Source organism: Crocuta crocuta, unplaced genomic scaffold, assembly GCF_008692635.1.
Source record: "Crocuta crocuta isolate KB4526 unplaced genomic scaffold, BGI_CrCroc_1.0 scaffold127, whole genome shotgun sequence".
NCBI classification, from domain to species: domain Eukaryota; kingdom Metazoa; phylum Chordata; class Mammalia; order Carnivora; family Hyaenidae; genus Crocuta; species Crocuta crocuta.
The window spans coordinates 7,837,090-7,853,380 of NW_027532008.1; the positions used below are offsets into that span (position 1 = coordinate 7,837,090).

Genomic DNA, 16,291 nt, shown 5'->3' on the forward strand with positions numbered 1-16,291 from the left:
ATGGGCAGTTGGAGAGGGAGGGAGATACTCTTAAGCAGACTCCACACTGAGCATGGACCACAAACACAGGACTTGATCTCACAAAAGTGAGATCATGACCTCAGCCAAAATCAAGAGTCAGATGCTTAACTGACTGAGCCACCCAGGAGCCCCTAGAATTTCTTTTCCACTAATATAGGTTCTTGAAAACAAGAAATTATTTATCAGTTACTTTCTGCGGGGCATAATATCTAACACTGTAGGTGCTTTAATAGATGTTTGTTGACTGATTTTTGGACTCTATTTAATCTTAACTTCTGAATTATATTTGTGTGAATTTTTCTCTTGTTCTTTTCTAGTTTTTCAGAAACACTGGAATTGGCAGATGACATGGCTATTGATATTCCCCATATTTGGTTGTACCTTGCTGAACTTGTGACCCCCATGTTAAAAGAAGGCGGAATCTCCATGAGGGAACTTATCATGTAAGTTGTACTTGTTTTTGTTTTCGTTGTATGTGTTTGTATCATGTTAAACTAATGCACAACTTACCAGCGAACTCTAGCATAGTGCTCTTCCCTTAGTGCCTCTTCAGGCTCCTGGGTGCAGCCTGTGACTCTTCAAGCCTTCTCATGTCAGGGGAGTAAGAAGTACAGACAGACTGCCCGTTACAAAATAAGTCACGGATGTGGAACATGTAACATAACGAATGTAGCCAATGATATTATAACTTTGTATGGTGACAGATAACTACAGTTATCATAGTGATCGTTTTGTAGTATATATAGTTGTCGAATCACTATGTTGTACACCTGAAACTAATTCAAGTATACTTCAGTGGAAAATAAAAAGACTTATTTCTATATAAAAATGTTACATTACACTGCATCTACAGTGGAGAAGTGACAGGGCTATGATAACCCTGTAGTCCATCGAGGTTAGCAGTGTTTGTAGACAGGGCTCCGAATCACATAACTGGAAAGTCATTCCTCCTGGAAGCTCAATGTTAATCTGATTTTTGCATCTGTCATTGCTCAAATGCCACAAGAAGTTATTTCTACATAATGGCTTGTCAAACTGATTCCTGCATGTTCTGGTTTTAGTAAAAGGGACTTCATCTCAGACATTCCTAGATTTGGATAGGGGTGTGAAATTATTTCTACATTGTACAGACTAGTTGTTCCTAAACTCTTCTTTAAAACGTCAGTATTTCCCCAAAAAGTGTTCATATGGTCATACTCTACATACTATTGTGTCTCTTTTGTTTGAGGTTCACAAAGTGTATTACAGCACATTAAAGATTATGAGAATTCTGTAGTAAAACAAAACAATAAAAAGAAGATTTGGGTGCTTGGCTGACTCAGTCAGTAGAGTATGCAATTCATCTCACAGTTGTGAGTTCAAGCCCCACATTGGGTATAGAGCTTATTTTTAAAAAATAATGACAAATTTAATAAAACCTATTTAGCTTTGTTTAAGGTAGCATTCCCTCAATTGTAGAATTCTTTTCTTGAGGAATAATTATTCATATCCTATGGAACACAATGTGGGAAGTACTGATTTAGACCCTGAAAATCAGTGGTCCCTTTCTGTTTCATCTGTATTCTCAAGAAAAGCTTCTTAAAAATATTTCATAACTAAGTTTCACAACTTCCGATTACCTAAGGTGCTTCTCTCAATTAGGCTTGAAGTGGCATATATGTAAATAGATTAGTAAGACCGATGATTGCATTTTGTTTCTGTCACTGAGGCAGTTAAAGGCCAAAACCCAGAAATTCTAAAGTCCCATTCCAGCTTCTCCATGAAGCATAAAGTGAACTTGAAGTCTGAACTACTTCTGCTAAACATTACTTAGAGCAGGTCCTGAAGCTTTCTCTTGCCCAATATTATTTAGGTTGAGTAGTAACTGTTCTTTCAGCATACACTGTTCACCTAATGTTTTAGAACAGGAAGTTTGTTCAGAGGTACTTAATCACTACTCCTGTCTTTTACAGAGAATTTAGCAAACCTTTACTTCCTGTTGGAAGAGCTGGGGTCTTACTTTCTGAAATATTGCACCTTCTATGCAAACAAATGGTGAGTGTTAAACTGAGTGTTAGATTTAATAGCATCTTAGGCAGGGCAGTGATTGTGATCTTGAATTACCTGTGAATAGCTTAGATATCCCTATGCAAGTATTTGTTTTCCTTTTACTTTATGAAAAGAAGAGTGAGATCTCTGTTTCAACCTAGTTTCTTACAGAGGTGTATTTCTCCTTCTGTTTACTAGTAACTTGGGAAGGAATTATCTAATCTCAACTGGATTTGGTATAATTCTAAAGAATCTCAAGATATATTGTATTTGTGGCTAGTAATTTTATCTTCTCTTGAAACAAAATGGCTACACTATTTATACTTTTTAATACATTTCAGTGAAAACACCTTGCTTTCAGAGAAAGGTAAGATTCCTAAAATGATTAATTTTATTAATTTTGGGTTTCAAGCTAGGCAATCTGATTAGTAATAGGTGTTAAAAATGTTATTCCAGGCACCTAAGTGGCTTAGTTAAGCATCCAGCTCTGATCATAGCTCAGGTCTTGATCTCAGGGTCGTGAGTTCAAGCTCTGTATTGGGCTCTGTGCTGGGCATGGAGCCTATTTTAAAAAGGTGGAGGGGGGGCCTCAGTGGCTCAGCTGGGTTTGGCAACTCTTGATTTCACCTTGAGTCATGAATTGTGAGTCTCAAGCCTCACGTTTGTGAGATTGGGCCCCACATCAGGCTCTGCACTGGCTGCACGGAGCCTGCTTAGGATTGTCTCTCTCCCTTTCTCTCTGCCCCTCACATGTGTATGCGCACACTCTCTCTCTCTCTCAAAATAAACTTTAAAAAAAGATTCTATAGATTTGTGAATTGCTATCTTAAAGTCAAACTTAGTTTAATAAATACTGCACAATTCTCTGTAAAGGTCTATGCCAGCAACTCAGTGTACAAAGATAACTAAACCTTCAAAAAATATATAAACTAGAAAGGGAGACAAACAAGTCTAAACCAAAAGTTTCAAAAGAGTATATCGGTGCTATATTAGAGGTCTATGAGGTTTGGGAAAGCGATGTTAACAAAACCGACGGTGATAACATCAAAACAAAACTCATACATGAAAATTCTGAAGTGATTTTTTTACTTATTCAAACCATAGCCAAAGGTATGAGGATGATAGATTTCATCGTTTTATAGACATGACTGTAGGATGTCTCTGAATATACACAAGCCCCTTTGTACCGCATCTGTGGGGTAGTTATGTATAGTTACTAAGTAACATCTAAATTCTTATTAACTTTTGTCTGTAGAAACCGAAAAAGCAAATTCTTAATTCTCCTAACCAAATTCTCATAGATCATAAACTGAAGTGAGAGAGCCTGAGTTTTAAATCCTGACTCTGCCAAGTTATCAGCTATGCCTTGGGCAAGTTACTCTATGAGATAATGAATACATGTTTCATAGCTAATAGCCAGCCTTATAGGCTGACAGTTCCTTGTATCACTGTGACTTTGTTCAGGGACTGGATTTGTACCTTCTCCTCAGTTTTCCAGCCAACAACAGCTCTCCTCTGTTGTTTCTTGGGCTCAGTGTTGTTCTTCTTGCCCTTGAAATACTTCTCATTCCTGGTTCAGGAATAGCAACCTCTTTATTCATTCTCAGGTTAAGCAGCATAATTTTGATCTTTTATGAAGAGGAATTACAGTGAGTCTTGATGTATGACTTTAATAGCGGATATAGCACTAGGAAAAGAGACACTGTTGAATTCATAAACTCTGTCAATTGGACTTTTTTTAGGTGATTATATTCTTAAATCCTAAACATGAGCTTGCAAGTCTCTAGATTAGTCATCTGATAAAATGGATTACTGAACCTTAAACAGCACTACTTCAGCCATTCACTATTACCTTTACATACATTCAGGCATCTAGGCGTGAGAGCCAAGAGTCGTGAGAATTTACGTTCATATCAACAAGGGAAAAGTTTTGATTTTTCAGTCCTTAAATTTTTATACTCTTGACTTCAAGCAAGCCTTTTCTCCTAATCCTCCCCCTCCCCATGCTTCTCCTCCTCCTCCTGCTACTGCTGCTGCTGCTTCTTCATCATTATCATCATAATATCTTCATATAAAAGTAAATGGACTGGACTTATCTCTGTTTTAGAGCCATAAGAAAGTGGGAGCCTTATGGAAGGAGGCTGACCTCACCTGGAAGGACTTTTTACCAGAAGGGGAAGATGTACATAATTTTCTCTTGGAACAGGTAAGAACAAAGCTTATGCCTTCCTATTTAATAGTAGTTGGTCTGTTTCATAGAAGAAATGAAGGTAATTTCATTCATAGTCCAGTTATTAAAATTAAGACCAAAATAGGAATTATGGTCAAGATGTCATTTTAAGTCTATGCTTTAGGGCGTCTCCCAACTATTCATTCATTAGATGACAGACAAAAAATAAAATTTAAAGGACTTAGCCACACACAGAGAAAACAAGCTGCATATCTCCATGAACCAAAAATGAAATTGGTAACTAAAGCAAGTCTTCTGAGCTCTGGATCTAAATGCCAGTAGAGACAGCTAGAAGTTATTTCTGTGAAGTAGTGAGGACTCGAATGCCCCTTACAGGGTAGAAAGTTGGAGGACAGACATAGTTCATGAAACCAAGTGGGAACTCCACAGATAGACAAATGATACAGTCTTGCAGACAAAATCTTAGCGAGGCTGTCCACTTGGTAACTGGATCCAGAAATCTACAACAAGGCAAACGACCTCATGGTCAGTATAATCTGGTTGTAAATAAGGAATTGTGGAGCATCAGAAAGAGGCAACCATAAAAATAGTAGCCAAGGAAGAGTGACAGAGAAAGGAAACAACTCCCTCTCAAAATGATCACAATCTGAAAATCAGTATATTGTGCTGGATAAAGACACAGTGTTAGGTTAATACAGACGTTAGCTTCCTTTTGAAGCTAACCAAAAGGTTATCATCCAGATACACTGGGGAGCACTCCTGTCAAAAGATAAGAGCCTAGGTAAAGCATATGTTATCTTGCATTGCTGAGCTGATAGAAAGTGAAGGCATTTTCTAAGGAACAAAAATGAGTAAGTGAGGAAAAAATCCATAGATGAAACCTGAACTCTTAGCAATAAGCATACATGAAGGGTTTGTCACTCAGTGCCATTGTAAGTGCTACCAGAGATATTGGAAGAAGTTGAAATGGTCCTAGTTTAGTATTACCCTGGCTCCCAAAAAAAACAAACCAAAATGTTTCTTGGAGAAAACATCCTCAACTTAGGGCTCTTTATTTTCTACATACTACCATTATCTAAATATATGGTTAACACTTAAGAGTTCATTTTAATGTGTAATGAAACAAGTAACCATGAGTGAGAGTAAACAGAAAAGATATGGTGGATTTAGACCCCAAAGACATGAAATAATGGACTTCTTAATCAGAATATAATGTAACACTATATAAAAAATAAAAATGTGCAAGCAAGAAGACACTAGTCAAAATGACTGGGAAGATTTGGAAAAAAAAAAGAAGAAGAAAATAAGGTAGATTTCCAAGAGATACTATGAGATTTTAAGGGTAAAATGAATAGGTCTAACACATCTAATTGGAATCCTGGAAGGAAAAACAGAAGGAATGGAGAAAAGGCAATATTTGAAGAGATTGTGGCTGAGACTTTTCTTGAACTGATATCATATGAATCTATACAGAAAGCACATATATACCACAGAGGGTGATTACATTTCAGTGAAACTGCATAAAATCAAAGACATAGGAAAGATTTTAAAGTAACTAAAAAGAAGTACGTCACCTACAGAGAAAAGGTAGAATTTGCAGTAGCAGCAGTAAAAGCCAGAAAATAGTGGAGTAATCTCGAAGTATTGAGAGAATATCAGTTTATTTAGAATAGTCTCTCCGGTGAAACTAACATTTAAGAATGAGTACAACAGTGGCACCTGGATGGCTCAGTCAGTTAAGTATCCAACTCTTGATTTTGGCTCAGGCCATGATCTCAGAGTTGTGAGATCAAGCCCTATGTCAGGCTCTGTGGTGAGCATGGAGCCTCCTTGAGAGTCTCTCTCTCTCTCTCTCTCTCTCTCTCTCTCTCTCTCTCCTTCTCTCTCTCTCTGCCCCCTCTTTCCTCTCTTCTCCTTTCCAACTCACACATCCTCACTTTCTCTCAAAAAAGAGATAAATTAATAAAAAACAAGAATGAGGGTAACACATTTTTAGAGACTTAACAAAACATTTCTAAATAACTCATGACTCCATGAAGAAATCATAAAAGGTAGTAAATATTTGATTCATTGATAATGAAAAACCACAACATATCAGTATTTGTGAGATACAACAAAAGCAGTACTTGAAATGAAATCTTTAGCACTGAACACAAGTAAGGTCATAGGTCAGTGATCTCATTTTTGACCTTATGAAATTGGAAAAAGGAAGAGCAAATGAAACTGAAAGGAAATAGAAAAAGGAGGTAATAAAGATCAACAAAACAAAAACAATAGAGAACAGTGAATGAATTCAAAAGCTAGTCCTCTAAGAAGACAAAACTGTTAAATCTCTAGCCAGACTAATCAGAAAAAACAAAATTGAAAAAGAAGATACCAATTGCCAGTAGAAAGAATGAAAGATGTGATGTTGTAATGTTTCTAAATATAATAATGGATAGGAGAAATTTATGAATAATTTTTATAACAGTAAGTACGTCAACTTAATTGAAATGAGTAAACTTGGAAGGTACAAACCACTAGAGCTGACTCAAGAGTAGATAACTATCCCTGAGTATCTAATACACTGAAGTAGTTAAAAACATTGCCACAAAGAAAACTCCAGGCACCCAGGGTTTTTACTATTGAATTCTACCCCACATCTAAAGAAGAAATAATACCAGTTCTGCAGGTAATTCTTCCAGAAAATTGAAGAGGAGAGATTACTTGCCAACTTATTCTATGAGGCCAGCATTACTCTAATAGCAAAACCAAAGACATTTCAAGGAAAAAAAACTATAATTATTCCAAGTAAATACAAAGAAAACATTCTTAACAAAATTTTCACACACCAGATCCAACATTGTATTGAAAGAATAATAATAACAAGTAGCATTTATCATAGGAATATAATGTTGTAAGATTCATAAGTCAACATATGACTGTACAGAGGATGAAGGAATAAGCAGGTCCAGAATTACTCCCTCCACTGAAACAGCTGTTGAGCTGGCAAGATGTGTGAGAATCAACTATTTCAGAATTGTGGGGTTGAGTCAAACCCCACAATTTGGTTGGTGCAGTACCAACACCAGGGGAATGCTTGATGAGCAAGAATCTGGTAAATTTCAGTAGCTTTGGCATTTTGCATGGAAGCCATTAGCACCTAGACTTGTAGCAGACCGTTGGGGAGATGGTGGCACTCCCTTTCTGGTGGCAGATTGAGATTTAAAGACCTTATCCTCCAAAGATTGGTACTGTGCCTTGCTTGGCAATTTACTGAGGGTTTGGTGCAGGGCCTGCCCAATGTTTTAACTACTCAGGCCAAAGCAGTTCCCTGAATGGTGTCTGTCAAAGAATTCAGAGAAACAGAAGGAATTCCTGTGTGTGTGTGTGTGTGTGTGTGTGTGTGTGTGTGTGTCCGCACGTTTGTGCATGTGCACGCGCGCCACGTGCTTGCATGCAGTCCCACCCTCCCCACCCTTCTCTTTTCTCATTAGATCCAATCATTCATTCACTGTAATTTCTACAAGGTCACTGGCTGGCTGGGGAGGTTACAGATCAGAGACTGTAATGACCACACACAAGAGGGAATACAGCCTTTTGTCTAAAATTCACTAAAACAGATGACTGCAACACTGACAATCCCTCATAGAGGGAGAGAATCTGATATCCAGAGTTAAACATTACAGTATTCTAAATGTTTGGTTGTCAACAAAAAAATTAGAAAGTATATAAATAAATACAAAGCAGGAAAATGTGGCTCATTCACAAGAAAAAAGAAACTGACAGAAAAAAGTATCTTTGAGGAAGCTCAAGCGTTGGACATACAGACAAGGAATTTAAATTAACTGCTTTCCTTATGCTCAAATTGCTGAAGGAATCCATGGACAAAGAACTAAAGGAAATCAGAATGATGTATGATCAAATTGGGAATATCAAGAAAGAGGTAGAATTTATTAAAATGAACCAAATAAAAATACTGGAACTGAAAAATTGTAATAGCTGAAATGAAAAATTTACTGGGAGGAGGGGGGAGGTCCAACAGTAGTTTTGATCAAGAAGAAGAAAGAATCAGCAAACCTGAGTATAGAGCAGTTGAAATTGCTCAGTCAGTCGGAAGTCACTGATCTGTCCCTAATTAGCTGCCATGGAAATCCATCCTTAATTTTTGAAATGAAATTCTTGGCATTGTTCTATGAAACTATGAGTATCACTAAATTTTTTAAATAAAAATCCCCATAGTTTTCTTAAATAAACTTTATAATAATACATATTGGAAAGTTAATTCATTAAACACATAAAGGAGACTTTAAAAGAAGAAATTGCTCAGCCTGAGGAGCAGAAAGAAAAGGGAATGAAGAATAATGAACAGCACCTGAGGACCTATGGGACAGCATCAAACATACCAACATGGGCATTAGAGAGTCCCAGAAGGGAGAGGAGAGAGAGGAAGGAAGGGGCAGCAAAAAATATTTGAAGACCTAATAGCCAAGAACTTCACAGATTTTATCAAAGATCAGAATCTACATATCCAGGAATTTCAGTGAGCTCCAAACAAGATAAACTCAAATCCCTAAATGAGATTTACTCTGAGATATTTTACAATAAAACTTTTGAAAGACAAAGAAAAACCAAAAAACAAAAACAAAAATCTTGAAAGCAACGAGAAAGAAATGACTTGTCATGTACAAAGAATCCTCAGTAAGATCAACAGACAATTTTGACGCAGAAACCATGGAAGCCAAGGAGTGCCTGGGTGGCTCTATCAGTTAAGCATCCTTGGAATGTGTGACTCTTGATTTCGGGGTTTTGAGTTCAAGCCCCATGGTGGGCGTAGAGATTACTTTAAAAAAATACAATATTTTGTGCACCTGGGTGGCTCGGTCAGTTAAGTGTCTGACTCTTGATTTTAGCTCAGGTCATAATCTCACAATTCATGAAATCGAACCCTGCATCTGCTCTGTGCTGACAGCACAGAACTTGCTTGGGCTTCTCTATCCCCCTCTTTCTCTGCCTCTATCCCGCTCACATGCTTGCTCGCTCTCTCTCTCTCTCTCTCTCTCTCTCTCTCTTTCTCTCTCTCTCTCTCAAAATAAATAAACATTAATGGGCACCTGGGAGGCTCAGTTGGTTAAAAGTGTCTCACTCTTGTTTAGGAGTTTAGGAGTTTACTCAGCTTAGGTCTTGATCTCATGGTTTGTGAATTCAAACCATGTCAGGCTCTGTGCTTGGGATTCTCTGTCTCCCTCTCTCTCTGCTCCTCTCCCATTCATGCTTTCTCTCCCTCTCTCTCAAAAATAAGTAAACATTTAAAAAATAAAGATTTAAAAGTAAAATATTTTAAAAAATAAAATGCTAATAAATGGTAAATACATAGCAGTAGGATGAAAATTTTTTTTCACAGATTCAAGGTAGTTTTTACTTTGTGCATCTGGGGAAGATAATAGAAATATCAAAGTCTTCAAAAGTATTAGAGAAAAGCTCATGTTAATAATCTTTAGTATTTTAGGGGCGCCTGGGTGGCTTAGTCGGTTAAGCATCCAACTTTCGCTTAGGTCATGATCTCACGGTTCATACGTTCGAGCCCCACGTCGGACTCTGTGCTGACTGCCAGCTCAGAGCCTGGATCCTGTTTCAGTCTGTGACTCCCTCTCTCTCTGACCCTCCCCTGCTCACGCTGTCTCTCTCTCTCTCCTAGAAATAAATAAAAAAACATTAAAAAAAGATTTTTTTAATAATCTTTAGTATTTTAATCTGTGGCTTTTGCATAGTGAAATTTCATAAAATAAAGCATAGTTACATATCACATTGCCTAATACCCTTGAGAATCACCAATAATTTCGATTATTGTTTTTTTAACTAACCATCTAACCATCTAAAAATTTTGCATATGTTCTTTTTCAGTATATATGTACAATCATAATTTTATGTACTTGTGTCAGAATGGCATAAAAGTCATCAAAGTTTCAAGTGAAATATTATTATAATTGTTTTTAAGTTTTATTTATTTATTATGAGAGAGAGAATGAGCAGAGGATGAGGGAACTAGAGAGGGAGAGAGAGTCCCAAGCAAGCTCTGTGCTGTCAGTGCAGAGCCCAATGCAGGGCTCAAACTCAAGAACTGTGAGATCAGGGGCGCCTGGGTGGCTCAGTCAGTTAAGCGTCCGACTTCAGCTCAGGTCATGATCTCGCAGTTCGTGGGTTCGAGCCCCACATCGGGTTCTGTGCTGGCAGCTCAGAGCCTGGAGACTGCTTCAGATTCTGTGTCTCCCTCTCTCTGCCCCTCCCCCACTCATGCTCTGTCTGTCTCTATCTCAAAAATAAATAAACTATTAAAAAAAATTTAAAAAAAGAACTGTGAGATCATGACTTGAGCCAAAATCAAGAGTCGGATGATGCTTAACTGACTGAGCCACGCAGGCGCCCCATGAAATATTATTTTTTAAAAATTGAAGTGAAATTCATATAACATTCAATTAACCATTTTATTTATATAACAGGAGTTACATAATTGGAGATTTTAAACAAATTTTTTTAATATTCATTTATTTTTGAGAGAGAGAGAGAATCCAAAGTAGGCTCCAGGTTTTGAGCTGTCAGCACAGAGCTCAGTGTGGAGCTCGAACTCACTGACTATGAGATCATGACCTAAGTGTTTAACCGACTAAGCCACAGAGGCACCCCAATTGGCAATCCTTTTTATTCTTTTTTTTTTTTTTTTTTTAATCTATTAAGAGCTAGCCCTTCCCATAACCCTTTGAGTTGTCTTTCTTTAGATGTGCCCTGTGGTTAGATGGTATTCAATTCAGGGTTAAATTACCTCCTGGAAAATTTGGTATGTCAAGTCTGTGAGGTTTTTTTGCCCATGTATAAGTACTGTGGGCATCTAAAATGCTTAAACCTTGTGCCACTGGTATCAGGATCATAAAAGAAGCTGAGATTGGTTTGTGAGCAGCACTGTGCTATGCAGTGGAAACAATGAGTGCTCCCTGCTGGGAAGCGGCTTATCCCTTCCAGGTTAGTGGGTGACTCTACCAGGTTTGTGCTCCTGGAGCCTTGTTGGCGCCCAGTACAGTGCACATTTTTAGTGCATTGAGTCCTTGGAATTGGCTGAGGTAGGTGATGGTCTTCCTGCTTTAGAACAGGTTCTCCTGGCAGAGTTGGAATTGTACCTCCAACCCCCCACCCCCATCCTTACCCCCATCTCTGACTCTTCAGTCCACATATCTCTGCTCCATCAAGCTGCTTCTTGTGGGGCCTTAAGACTTACATACATGGTAGAGTGAGCCAGTGTTCTGGGAGAATTTGAAAGCATGTACACTTGTGTTTATGCTTTTCAGGGTCATTGTCATGGATGTGAGACAACAGTCAACTAACTCTTTTCAAGTATTTAAGAACAAAATGAGAGTAGCCTTGGACTACCAGGATCTGAGAACGGGAATGGTGAAGCCAGTGCTCCTCATGGAGCTGCAGAGCAACCTGGATGTGGGCAGGGCGCTTCCCAGGGGCCCGGATGCCCGCTGCATGCTGTGAATGGTGTGCTGATGGTGCTCTGAAGGCTGGGGCAGAGGCGTTTCCGCACTGGGTTAGACCCACACAGGCCATGATGATGTGGTTCATTGACGTGACTCCCATTTACAGTCATTCTCCATACCAGAATATTCAGTGCCTTGAAATTGAATCATTTGTGTGGGATAAAGATCTTTTATGCAATAATGATAAAGCCCTTCGTTTTTGTTGACTTCCCTACAATACTTACTGGTTGTTCAGGAATTTTACAGTATGGTCTCATTTCTCTTACTTGGATTCACAGTGGTCAGGAGGTGTTTGAAGGACGTAACCAAAATTAGAATTTTGACTGTCACAGAACCTGTGGCAGTGCTGAAATTAAACTCCAGGCTGCAGAAGGAGTTAAACTGGAATTTAACCAGTAATCCTGCCCTGCCTTAGTGCTATGTCACTGTTAAGAGCAGGACTGAAGCTCAGAAAGATTTAGAGGTGATCATAGCCATAGAGATAATTCTGGGAATTTTATTGATTTGTTGTTTTTAAGGAGAATCCGAGATAGTGAAGAAATATTCAAGAAAGATAGTGGAGTAGTACTTTTTCCGAACTATAAATAAAAGTTGGCTTCTACTGATCATTTTGATCCCATGTAAACTAGACGAGATAGTCCATGACTTTGTTTTCCTCTCGGGGTGCTACTAATAATGACTTATATTAACAAATATAACATTTTGTGTTTCAGAAGTTGGACTTCATAGAGTCTGACAGTTCCTGTTCCTCTGAAGCACTTTCAAAAAAAGAACTCTCTGCTGAAGAGCTGTATAAGCGACTGGAGAAACTCATTATTGAAGACAAAGCGAATGATGAACAGATCTTTGACTGGGTAGAGGTATAGAGATTATGTCATCTTCCCTGATACATCTGCAAGAATGATTTTTGTGGGATCCCTTTAATTCACATACAGACCTATCTCCGAGATAGTGAGGGTTCAGTTCCAGACTACCACAATTAAGTGAATACTGCAATAAAGCGAGTCAAATGAATGTTTTGTTTTCCCAGTGCATGTAAAAGTTATGTTCACACAATACCATAGTCTGTTATGTATGCAATAGCATTATATATTTTTAAAATGTATATAATACCTTAAAGTAAAAATACTTAATTGCTATAAAAATGCTGACCATCATCTGAGCTTTCAGCGAGTCATAATCACTGATTGCAGATCATTGTAACAAATATAATAATAATAAAAATGTTTGAAATAACTGTGAGAGTTACCAAAAGTGACACAGAGACCCAAAGCAAATACTGTTGGAAAAATGCACAGCCCCATAGAATTTCTTGGTACAAGATTGCCACAAACCTTCAATTTATAAAAAGCACAGTATCACTGAAGTACAGTAAAGCAAAGTGCACTAAACCAAGTATGCCTGTACCTTCCCTTTCACTTCATAGGAGTATTTAACTTTAATGGAGTTCCGTTTTATTTTTTCATCTATTTGTATTTGACACTATAAGATTCTTATAAGATTTATAGCCTTTATGAAGTCAAGCAAAACTATTCAAAACAGAAGCCATTTTTCTGGATCCCATTAGTTTAGGATATATCCTACATTTTTATTTTTTTCTAAATGTTCTTGCATTTTAAATAATATTTTGGATAAAATCAATAAACAATATGTAATTAGTATGAATTGTGTTGGCTTTCATCTTCATATTAATGCTCCCTTCTGAAAATTTCATACCTTTGTGGAATCTATTGCTCATGTCTCTTTTTAAATCTGCTGCTGTATTCCTTTAGTAGTTCTTGTTTATGTAAGTATCTTTTACTTGCACACATTTTCCATGGGATCATATAATAATCCAATTTGAAAGAAAATCATGGAGGGCTAATGTAGTCCCCTCCCTCTTGTATAAAACCTCTTTTGTAGTCCTTGTAATGGATTGTTTCTGTATCCACTCTCAGGCATTGGGAAACAGTGAGGTTTCTGATAATTTGGGCGTTTAATTTTTGTTGTCTTTATAGATTTCTTTTGTTCTTTTTACTATTTTTAATTTTTTTTAATTTTTTTAATGTTTATTTTTGAGAGAGGGAGAAAGAGTGTGAGCAGGGGAGGGACAGAGAGAGAGAAGTGACACAGAATCTAAAGCAGGGTCCAGGCTCTGAGCTGTCAGCACAGAGCCCGATGCAGGGCTCGGACTCACGAAACACAAGATCATCACCTGAGCCAAAGTTGGACGCTTAGCCGACTGAGCCACACAGGTGCCCCTAAATTATTATTATTATTTTTAATGTTTTTATTTATTTCTGAGAGAAGTAGCATGAGCAGGGGAAGGTCAGAGAGATAGGGAAACAGAATCCGAAGCAGGCTCCAGGCTCTGAGCTGTCAGCACAGAACCCGACGCGGGGATCGAACCCACAGACCACGAGATCATGACCTGAGCCGAAGTTCGACGCTTAACCAACTGAGCCACCCAGGCGCCCTGCCCCTAAATTATTTTTTAAGTAATCTCTACGCCCAACATGGAGCTCGAATTTTACAGCTCTGAGATCGAGAGTCACATGTTCTAACAAATGAGCCAACCAGGCACCCCTGGTTTGACTTTTTTTTTTAATCTATTTTCATCCATGTCCATGTAAGATGTCGATCTTGTCAGCCTACTAGGACTTTTTAATTAATTGTAATAGTTTATCGTTATATCCCTGCCTCCCTTTCTAGGTTCTTTCATCCTTTCTTGAAATCTTGATATCCAGACCTTCGTTTCGTTATCCTTATCCAAACATAGCCTGGATTTCCAATATCCCTCTCACAAGTGATATATGCAAATAGAGCGTAATTGCCAGATGTGATCCAGCAGTTCGGAGTTAGGCAGTGCTGTTGCCTTTTTTGTTTTGGACTCTGCGTTTGGCAGGCTCACCACGCAGAACTCGGATTGCTCTTTCAGTCATATAGTACCCATTCTTTCATATTCTGCAGTTGAGTCCTCTCTCCCATCTGGAGCTTTATGCGTTGCTTTTTGGACCAGAATGGGGCTTTTAAAATTTATTACTGCTTATGTTCATCTTCTTAAATTAGATACAAGTTTTTGTCTGTCAGGACATTTTAGATTCTGACTTGTTCATAAAATTTCCTTGCCATCTTTTCCACTTTGTATCCCCCTTGCATTTTGTTAGTTTGCCAACTTTATCCTCATCCTAGTTATGGGCAAAATGTGTGAGTAGGGTAGGGCCGAGGACAAAGTAGCATCCTTTCGGGGACAAGATCCCACCCCCACCCCCATGGACACTTCAGTTGTTAACCTGTTTATTGTTATTTCACATCATTCTATTGTCTATTTCACCTTTTCATCATGCCCATGGGGGACAGCTATCATTAAACAATTTGTCAAATGCCTTGCTGAAGTCCAGAGAATATATATTTACATCCATCTGAGCTACCATATACTAACCAAATCCGAAAAGGAATGGAGGTTGGTTTAGCATCACTTGTTTTCACGTACTTAACTTATTCCTCTTTCCTCTCTCAGACTTTTAATCCATTTATGTGATAGTTTGTTGCAGAAGTTAGCATAGAGTCCTCATCAGGCTTTCTGGTATGTTATTGACATGCCGTATTTTCAGTTTTAGAAATCACGTTAGTGCTTACATATTTAACATTATTCTCTTTTGCCATGATTTTTCATAGATCACCATCATTTCAGCCATTGGGTCTTTTATGTTTTCATGTTTTGCAAAATGATGCTATTTTCACCTCTTAAGTTGGGCTTCACTTTTTTATATCACTATTTATTCTGCTTATTCTGGAGCAACAATTATTCTCCTTAAAGAGCAGACAACGGGTAAATTTCACTGAATGTAAACTATACTAGTAAAGACTTTAAAAAAGGAGGGAGCAAATAAAAATGCAATAGTACCTGAGCTCACAGTACATGAAAAGATGTGTCTTTCTGTGTCTGGTACCAGTATTATATAAATCTGATTTTACTTAACTATCCCGGTTAGCAGACCCGTCTTCTTGTCCTCGCCCATTTTTGTTAACATCTTTGCTTAATCTGTAGTGTTTTTGACATTATTCTTCAGGTCTATTCTTTTTCTTGAATATTATAATTATAATATTTAGCTTTATTTGGTGGAATCAATAGGCAGTTTGTTTCTTTATAACAAAAGAAAGGCAAATGGTTTGGAAGTGGTATTTATTATCTAATATGTTTAGCTAATTTGTTCATTCTTTTTCAGACTCTACTTGAAATCTAAGTATTTGGGAATTTCAAGTGATATTCAGTACTTGAAATAGCTCTAATCAACCTGTTTATAAAGTATTGTTGAGCCAACAAGTAATGGTGTGTTTTTATTCTCTCATTTTTCCTTCAAAAAAAATTGTTCAGACTTTGCAAAAGTCATTTCAGGGGCTAGACCAGCCTGGCTTCAGTCTTAATAAAGCATTTTTTTTAAGAGGTATAAAACAGCAACTGGCTACAACACATAAATCATCAGATCTTTTATATCTACCTCTTGCCCTGTGCTGTCCCCAGCCTCAGCTGTTAGCAGTGGCACCACACATTTCT

At 37.8% G+C, this 16,291-nt stretch overlaps 1 protein-coding gene across 14 annotated transcripts in view; it reads left to right on the forward strand.

The window, feature by feature from the left end:
- EIF4G3 (eukaryotic translation initiation factor 4 gamma 3) overlaps nucleotides 1-16,291 on the forward strand; it is a 242,454-nt gene that overhangs the window by 219,980 nt on the left and 6,183 nt on the right. For all 14 annotated transcript variants that reach the window (XM_077775599.1, XM_077775601.1, XM_077775586.1 and 11 more), the window contains 4 exons: nucleotides 339-464; nucleotides 1,974-2,055; nucleotides 4,157-4,255; nucleotides 12,468-12,614. In XM_077775599.1, coding sequence (XP_077631725.1) covers nucleotides 339-464; nucleotides 1,974-2,055; nucleotides 4,157-4,255; nucleotides 12,468-12,614 — 454 coding nt within the window. The remainder of the gene's footprint in view (nucleotides 1-338; nucleotides 465-1,973; nucleotides 2,056-4,156; nucleotides 4,256-12,467; nucleotides 12,615-16,291) is intronic.